The 8,525-nt window shown below is 43.0% G+C and overlaps 1 protein-coding gene across 2 annotated transcripts; it reads left to right on the forward strand.

Moving 5' to 3' along the window:
• The first annotated feature begins 3,364 nt into the window (after positions 1-3,364).
• Positions 3,365-8,016, forward strand: LOC133899641 (uncharacterized). Of its 2 annotated transcripts, XR_009906378.1 has the most exons (12): positions 3,365-3,597; positions 3,705-3,794; positions 4,952-5,047; positions 5,140-5,215; positions 5,303-5,389; positions 5,517-5,605; positions 5,681-5,773; positions 6,185-6,319; positions 6,467-6,572; positions 7,019-7,218; positions 7,419-7,554; positions 7,726-8,016. XR_009906378.1 is itself a non-coding variant. In XM_062340668.1 (11 exons), the coding sequence occupies exons 1-11, from the start codon at positions 3,526-3,528 to the stop codon at positions 7,485-7,487; spliced, it is 1,113 nt and encodes a 370-aa protein (XP_062196652.1). In that variant the 5' UTR covers positions 3,365-3,525; the 3' UTR covers positions 7,488-7,707. The 2 variants fall into 2 exon arrangements, 1 of the variants encoding a protein (XP_062196652.1); XM_062340668.1 differs by lacking the exon at positions 7,726-8,016 and having other exon boundaries at positions 7,419-7,707.
• The last annotated feature ends 509 nt before the right edge of the window (positions 8,017-8,525 follow it).

Genomic DNA, 8,525 nt, shown 5'->3' on the forward strand with positions numbered 1-8,525 from the left:
GCCCCTATCATTTGGGTAGACTCAGATACGACTGTAGCCTCTCTAATTGAGTCTATACTTGAGTTTACCAATTACTGGATATTGCATGGTAATGCATGGAGGGAGAAACAACATGCTATGACATTACTATAGGGAGATTGGAATACATGAGTGTCCCTAGGATCTCGGATGCAATTTGACATTTCAACCCCGGGACTAAGTGGTCCATTTTATCTGGTGGCATGATAGGCAACGATAGTGGTGTCATGAAGCCCGTCATACAACATATGTTTTGGTGCTTCCCTCAATATGTGGAGGCCTTCAAGCATTGTAGGCCTGTGATTAGTATCGACACCACTTTCTTGACGAGAAAGTATAAGGGTACACTAGTGATTGTTGTTGACATTGATGTGGAGGATCAATTGACCCCCCTAGCATTTGGGTTGACAAAGAGAGAGAGGAACAACAATTGATCATGGTTCATGTACTTGGTTCGTCATTACGTAATTGGACCGGCACGCTAAGTCTATATGATATCAGATTGGCGCCAGGGTCTTCTTAATGCAGCTAGAGAATAAATAGAGGGTTACCCTCCTCTCGTGTACTGACGGTGCATGCATCATTTTGCTGCAAACATTTAGAGAAGACAAAAGGCAAGGAGGTAACTAAGAAACGAAGATATTTTGCAAAGTTAAAGAGGAGAGAGAGTTTAAAAAAAGGCTTGAAGAATTGGAGAAGATTTTGAACGAGCCTACCATAGAGTGGTTGAAGGGCGAAATGGCTGATAAGTGTAAATGGGTGCTAGCATATGACGAGGGTTGTTGTAGGTATGAGACAATAACCACAAATATCTTGAAGGTATTCAACAACGTCCTTAAATGCATCCGTGCAATGCATGTGTCTGCCATCGTAGAATACATATTTCACAAATGCAATTTCTATTTTGTCAATCGGTGGAAGAAAGTACGTAGTGGACTTGATGCTAGTGAGGTGTGAGGAAAAACTATCTCTAAGCACCTTGTAAAATAGGGGAAAATATCTGCTATCCAAGAGGCATAACTCTTTGATCTAAGATCCTATGTTTACAACGTTACATCAGTATTTCAGACTAGTGTAGGGAGTGAGAGCTTTGATGGTAAGATCTTTATAGTCAACTTAATTATGGCGGAGTGCACATGTAGGACCCCTCAATTGCTGCATGTTCCGTGCTCTCATGTCATCACATCATGTTGGATGAGAAGAGTGGACCACACATCACCGACTTCTTGAACCCAATGTATTCTAAGAGAATGACTCTGAAGACTTGGGAGTCCACCTTTGGGCCTGTAATTGATCCTTCGCAATGGCTGGAGTACACTAGTGATGAATATGTGCCAGATTGTGGTCCACTGAAATAAAAATCGAGGAGGAGGAAGAGAAAACGGCTCTAAAACGAGATGGATGATTCCAATAATGGCTAGCGACTTTGATGATGCGCCTATTAAAATATGTTGTTCCATATGCCACTAGTTTAGCCACAGGATGGAACGACACAAGGATTGGTCGAAGAATCAGGCAATTCGTAGGAAAAAGAGAAATTCTAGAAGGGGACGATAAACTGCAATTTGGTAGAGGTGGACTATTAAATATTGTATTTTGTTCCATATCGATTATTTAAATACAAGCAAAATTAGGTGGATACCAGTGCAAAAATGCCCATATTAGAAGGCCCACATGTCATCCTCACATCAATAGTATTTTCCAATTTTTATGATTTTTACGATGGTACCCAACAAATTACCTCTTAAATATATTATTGAAATTATCTTATTTTTATTCATTATGTAATGACTGTGTGACGTTTCATATTTCAGAGCGATGGCGCACCCCAATTACCTGCTCCTTGAGACGTACTACGATAGAGAGCTCCGAGCTCACCTCATGGTCAATAACAATGAGATATGACTTGTCTGTAAATATAATGTATAATTGTTAAATAGCGTGCAGGTGTAAATAATAATTCAATTTAAATTGTTTCCTTCAGATGCTGAAACCTCTTCGGATACACACTCACAGTCCTCTCATATGGGATGAGAGATACGCCCCTACATTTGGCATGCAGGTTTCTTACTGTTGGCCCATCGAAGCCACCATCGCAGGGAGAGTCGCCTGGAGCTCCTTGTTCCATTCCTGGCCTCAAACCACGTTGGCTCGCTATAGAGGCCGAGATTGGGGCACTTCTTCTCTGACTCCGGCCGCAGGACAACACCATCGCCATCGTCGATTTATTCCTCCTCCAGTGAGTCATTGGCCTATTCCCCTCTCGCACATCTTCCTCGCTCTATGGCGCATCCTTTTGACTACTTCTTGTCATAGGTCCACTAGCACCTGGGTCGGAATTGACGTTTTCTTCATTGCAAGGTCTATCGCCCACCGTGAAGCACCTCACCGTCGCCAGCCTGCTCCATCGCCTCTCTGCCTGAGCCAAGACCGCGAAGAGCTCCGACATGACCCCAAGAAGCTAGAGCGCGGGTCCCCTTGGCTCTGGCCCGTCGTCGGCCTGGACTTCCACCGGAGCCGAGCATTGTCGCGCCATTCGGCTCGCCGTTGGTTTGGTTCTGGTCGTGCCCACTAGCTGCCGAGCGCCTGTGTGAGTTCACCGACGTACGCTACAGATCCACGTGCAGCTTCTCGAGCTCACACTCCCTTCCTAGCTCAGCCGTGTCTACGGCCGAACCCCCCCCCCCACCGTGCTCCATTGCCGCCGATAAGCTTCCGTACGTCGACGAGCCGCTCCAAGCCATCCCCGACCCAGTCGATGTTGCGATGAGCTCCTTGGTGGTGCATTGGGGCTCGAGAGGAGGTGCCCATTGTGGCCTTTGCGCGACCAAAGAGAGAGAGAGAGAGGGGACATGGTAGCCCGGTGGCAAAAACCAGGTGACGTGGCTGCAAGGGTGGCAAAACCAGTTGTAAAATCGGTCTCAGGGGTTATACGATCCGATATTCGAAATTTGGAGGAGTAAAACAAGCGGTTTAATAGTTCAGGGTTATACAGACTACAGATATAGTACGGAAAAGTAAAATAGACTTTTTGCTAATAATTACTTCAATGGTTAACAGTACTCCCCACCAAAGTAAGCTATGTACGTAGGTTAATATATATCTTTCTCAGTCGAGTATTACTTTGGTGGGGAAAATTAAGAATTTCATGTGCTCATTATGCATGCATGCGTGGTGTAGTCTGTGATGTCGGCGACGAGCTCCTTCAACCGACGAGCACAAGAGGATCAGCGACGAGCGCTATTTGAGAAATGCGGCGGAGTCACAGAGTTAGTTGAAGCCATCGAATCCAACAAGCATTGCAGTTGCAGCAGATATGAGACTGGGGGCCTCTTTCAATCCTGCGCCGTGGCCCATGGGGACTGGCCCATCAAGATCTCCCTCCTCTGCTCGTGGTGGTCGTCGTCTCTCTCCTCCTCCTCCTTGGGCTGGGTAGGCTTGGGGTCCAAGATCCAATCTTGCTCCACGATCCGATCCGATCCGATCGATCTCGAGTGAGCAGCGACCATGGCTCGCCGCCATCATCTCCTTCTTCTTCTTCCGCTCTTCCTTGCCTTGGCTGCTGCTGCTGCTGCTTCGGTATGATTCTACTGGAGTCCAGGCCCCTTGCCTTGGCTTCCCATGTATGTTTGCACCATGCAATGTATTGCCGCTTATGGTGATGCTCGTGTCTGTCGTGTATGCAGGGGCAGGGGCAGGGTCATGGAGAAGCTTCCGCCGTCTTCGTCGATGGCGCGTCGCACCGCTACCTCCGAAATCAGCAAGACGACGACCAGGTTCCCCATCCCTACTCCTAGAAAGGAAGAATGATTCTGATCCATCTAGATCTGTTGTTTACAGCTAATCTCTGTCTATAATATCTCGCCGACTGTATAGCTAATTTCATTGCCCACTTACTGCTTCAAGTCGAGGATGCAGTGCTCCTAATTTCTCCTTTGATCATGGGCCATGGCATCATCCACCTTCTTGCACCTCTCCACCAGCTCCAAACTCAACACCAACCACAAGTCATATTTCATTCCATTGATTCATTCAAGACAAATAGACAACTGATGCAAATCTCTGCTCCTTACTATACGTTTGCCCATCCCAAATTGTAAGCAATTCACCACAAAACACAATGCTAACCATCCCGGGCCCAGACATGCTATTCACTACCTACCTACCTTGCTTTGGAATTACAATTCCATGAAGATGCGGAGATGCCACCAATAATCAATCCATGTCCCGCCTTGTCACTAGCTAACCCTACCTTCCTTGCCATGTTAACCCACTTTACCCGAAAGCTTTCCTTCTTGCCCTGTTCAACATAAACCTTCTCAGCAACCGGCATTTTATGGAATCCTGCTTTGTGCTCATAGCATTTACAATGGTCCACGTCGGCCGTCTTGCACCTCATAGCATTGCCACATAGGATTCTAGGTGACGTGGAGGAGAGAGAATGAGATGAGACAGAGTGGTCATTGTCTCACGAAACAATTGTTTCATAAGCAAAAATTTAGGCTATGAGACGATGCACACACCATTGTACCATATGCCGTTGTGTTGGATGTGTTTTCTTATCCCTCCACCGATCCACAAATTAAGGGCTCATGGAGTTACTAAAAGACAACTGAAGGGACAAACCATTGAAGGGATTGCCCGTTAAGTCGTTTCTAAGATTATGTGGAGGTTAACAGTCGGCCTATAAGATAAACACAAGAAAATCAGTTTCTACGGATCTCTTTTTTTCCTCACCATTGTGAATACCCTTACAATGATAAACACGAGAACATCAGTTTCTACGGATCTCTTTTTCCTCACCAACACCTGTCATGCGTATTTTGGATCCTGTTCTTCAAAATGTTTTCTGTTTACAGGATGTTTCTGTGCATTACAGCAGTGCCCATCATATTTGTGTACTAATAAGCATAACCTCATCGTGTTACTGTAGGGCACATCAATGTCACTAAATGAAGTTTCTGCGGCTGTTTCTATCTTGCTTGGTTTCACACCACATACCTTCCTACCTGCCCATTCTTCTTCAAAGGTTCTTTAAACATCATGTTGGAACCAGCTAACCTCTACATGCATCCTGCTACTTTGCCTGGACCCTTCAACCTTTGTTGTCTTGATTTTCAGTTAAACAAAGTGCTTCTTGCCAACCCATTTGACAGACCACGTGCTGTTTTCTTGCTGCAAATCGATGGGTCCCATGGTACGTCAGTTGTTCTGGGATGCTTGTTTCAGTTTTTGCCAATTGGCACGCAAGCGACTAAAGTTGTCCCTCCTGCTTGTGTGTCAGCCTCAGCTGATAGCTTCATATCTGAAGCCAGCAGCAGTTTCAAGACCAGGATTGAAGGTGCAAACAGCGCTGCTACAGGGCTTACAGGTTTAATGAATTATCTAGCAGATTCTTATTGTGGATGTGCACATCTCTCTCTGCTTCCGAACCTGTATTCCCCACTTCTAGGTTGTTGTCTTGTTGACATATTTTTTATCCATAATTTACCTCGCAGATAAAGATGAATTAATTGTCATCCATTCAGATGAATCTCTAGATGTTGTCTCTGGATCAGATTATCTTGATAATGAACTTTCCAACTTGGTAAGCGAGGGGAAAATGCAGTACTATGCATAATCTTCTTATTTACAAATTATAAAGTAACATTTTTTTTTTCAGGCAAACTGGCTGGAGGGGTCATATCAGAAGTCTAGTGGCAAACTGGTAATTCCCTTGGAGAGTGGAAACAGTCTTACTTTGCTACTTGATAAGGTCAGCATCTCTATTTCTCATGTGCTTGTTGTACATCTGAACTCGCATGAATGGATATATCCACCTGTATGGGCAAATGCAGTGTTCCTCAGGCACAGCCTATCACTTGATAACCACCCTATCACTTCTATGCTTGATGACCACCCTATCACTTCTATGCTTTATGAACACACAACTGCACAGCCAGCATACTATTGCTTGATGAGAACCCTATCACTTCTATGCTTTATGTATGCACGATTATTTCCCCCTCCTGAGTGCATTATTTTTTCTGTTAAATTGGGTCCAGTTGCATCCTAATTTATCACCACAAAATGGACTATGGCACTATGTGTCAATGTACCTAAGTAGTAACTGCACTGGTGTTCTTGACATCAAGTCTCAACAATATTGTAATGCATTTCTTTACAGGAAGCAGACTTGGAATTTGCATCCAGCCTGGTTTCCCTTCGTAAAACTATTGAAAGGGGCATTCAGGTTCACGAAGATTTCTCAGGTGTTGTTAGCCCTGCAGAGTTATTAGTATGCCACTTCACAGGGATAAAGGTAACTGTACACATCTATCTTTAGTCTGTGTCCTCTGTGTTAGTGATACACACTTATTAGTTTGATGGGTTTAGGTAGGCTCTGAAGGATGAATATTGCTTCTTGGTAGTGTCTTACTGATCACGTTTATTTGATGAGTTTTTGTAGGCTCTGGTGGATGAATATGGTTCCACGGAAATTGTTAAGCAGGGAACTGAAGTAGTTAGAAGAGCTTTCACCAAAGCATTTGAGTCAGTACATGGAGCATATAAAGGTAATTTACCAAGTGCTGTTGAATATGACTTGAAACTGGAGGTTTTCCTATGCATATATGCTCTATCCCTCTGTTAAATTTGTCTAGCAAGGAACTCTTCTGTGCTAATCGTAAATTAAGCTTGTCTTTTGCATCTGTAGGTTCTCATTTGTTCTTGATTCTGATGAATGAACTAAGAACTATAGCATTTGATAGTTTTTAAAATTTGCAAGCTGCATTTATATATTTCTTGTGTCTTGTTTTGGAATTGCTTGAGGAATGCTATTGTCCCTCAAAACCAGATACTGAGGCAAACCTCGCTAGTCAAGCCGGATTTGAATACCCTAATTCCGTCTCTCAAACATTGTTCTTATCATCTTTGCATATTACTGCACTTTTTATACCTGTAAAATTTACCCTGATGACAAGTTGGTCTTGGCTCTGACAATTATCATGTGTTACTATAGGGAAAATTGTTGGGCTGGTTATATCCACAAAGGAAGCTTCACCATCCTTAGGATCCATAATTGATGCACCATCTTCATTGCACATTTCAAGACGGCTAGAAGAAGCAAGCCAAACTAATGCTACAGCTTCAGTGGTACTTGTTCGGAAGAGTTTGGCATGGATTACAGGGTTCATCCTTCTTGTCTCAACTCTCATCGGGGTGAGCGTAATTCTTTATAATCTTGTTAATGATTTCACTCACTGTGCCCTGTCCTGCGTTAAGCTTGAGATGCGAGGTACATTTTCCCTTGTCAACGCATCTAGATATGCAGGAGATGGAGACATTACTTACTAGTCTTGTGCTTATCTGGCTTATAAGTACTTGTGGGTTCTGATGACACTGTCGTACTGATTGTGCAGGTTTGCTTGCTTATGAACATGCCACTTACCAGGGACACTCTCCTGTATTCAAATGTTAAGATTGATTAGTTTGAACTATGAAGGGATTACATGGCATCTACTGAATAGTTACAGATTATACCCCTACTACTGAAAGGTTTACATCATCTCGGTGACTAACTTCAATGTGTTACTAATATAATTTGAGATCTACACTATGTAACTCAAGTATCAACTTGACTTTACAATTTTTGCACTATTACAACATTACCATGATTATTTAATTTACTCAAAATATAAATTCATTCAATCATTGGTCAATTTGTAGGACAAAATGTCTAATATTGAGTTCGAAAGACTCGAGTTAGATGGGAAAAACTATCTAACATGGGCAATGGACATGAAGATAAGTCAATCATCCCGCGGACTTATGACGGCAATTAATCCTCCTCAGGAGGGAGATCCGTTACTTCAAGATCTAATCAAGTATGGAGCTTTATACTACATAAGGCACCATTTACATTCAGATTTAAAATTTGAATACTTGATGAATGAAAATTCACATGACATATGGAACTCGCTCAAAGAGTGATATGAACAGCAAAAGGCAGTAATACTACCTGAAGCACAACGCGAATGGTCTAACATTTGCCTCCAGGACTTTAAGTCCATTGGAGAATATAACCATGCTGTTCACAAGATCTGCTCAAGATTGTTTTTTTTTGACAAAGCTCCCACCGATGCGGAGAAAATAGAAAAAACTTTGTCTACAATGCTTCCTGCCCATAGGGTATTGCAACAACAATACCGTGCTAGGAACTATTAGCACTATTCTGAATTAATTCATACTTTACTTCAAGTTGAAAAGCATGATGAACTTCTTTTAAAGAATCATCACCAGCGCTCTACAGGCATTGCCCCTTTACCTGAAGTAAATTCAAATATTCAGAATACTAAGAGGTTCGATGGCAACAAACGCCGCCCAAAGAGCTTCAAAGGCAAGCAGAACCACATTAAGAAGTAGAAATTCCATAGAAATAATAAGGGGAAGGGCATTTTTAACCACAACAAAGTTAAATCTGACATTTGTCGTAAATGTGGTTGCTACAGCTATACAACTAAGAAATA

This window comes from Phragmites australis, chromosome 18 (assembly GCF_958298935.1).
Source record: "Phragmites australis chromosome 18, lpPhrAust1.1, whole genome shotgun sequence".
Classification (NCBI taxonomy): domain Eukaryota; kingdom Viridiplantae; phylum Streptophyta; class Magnoliopsida; order Poales; family Poaceae; genus Phragmites; species Phragmites australis.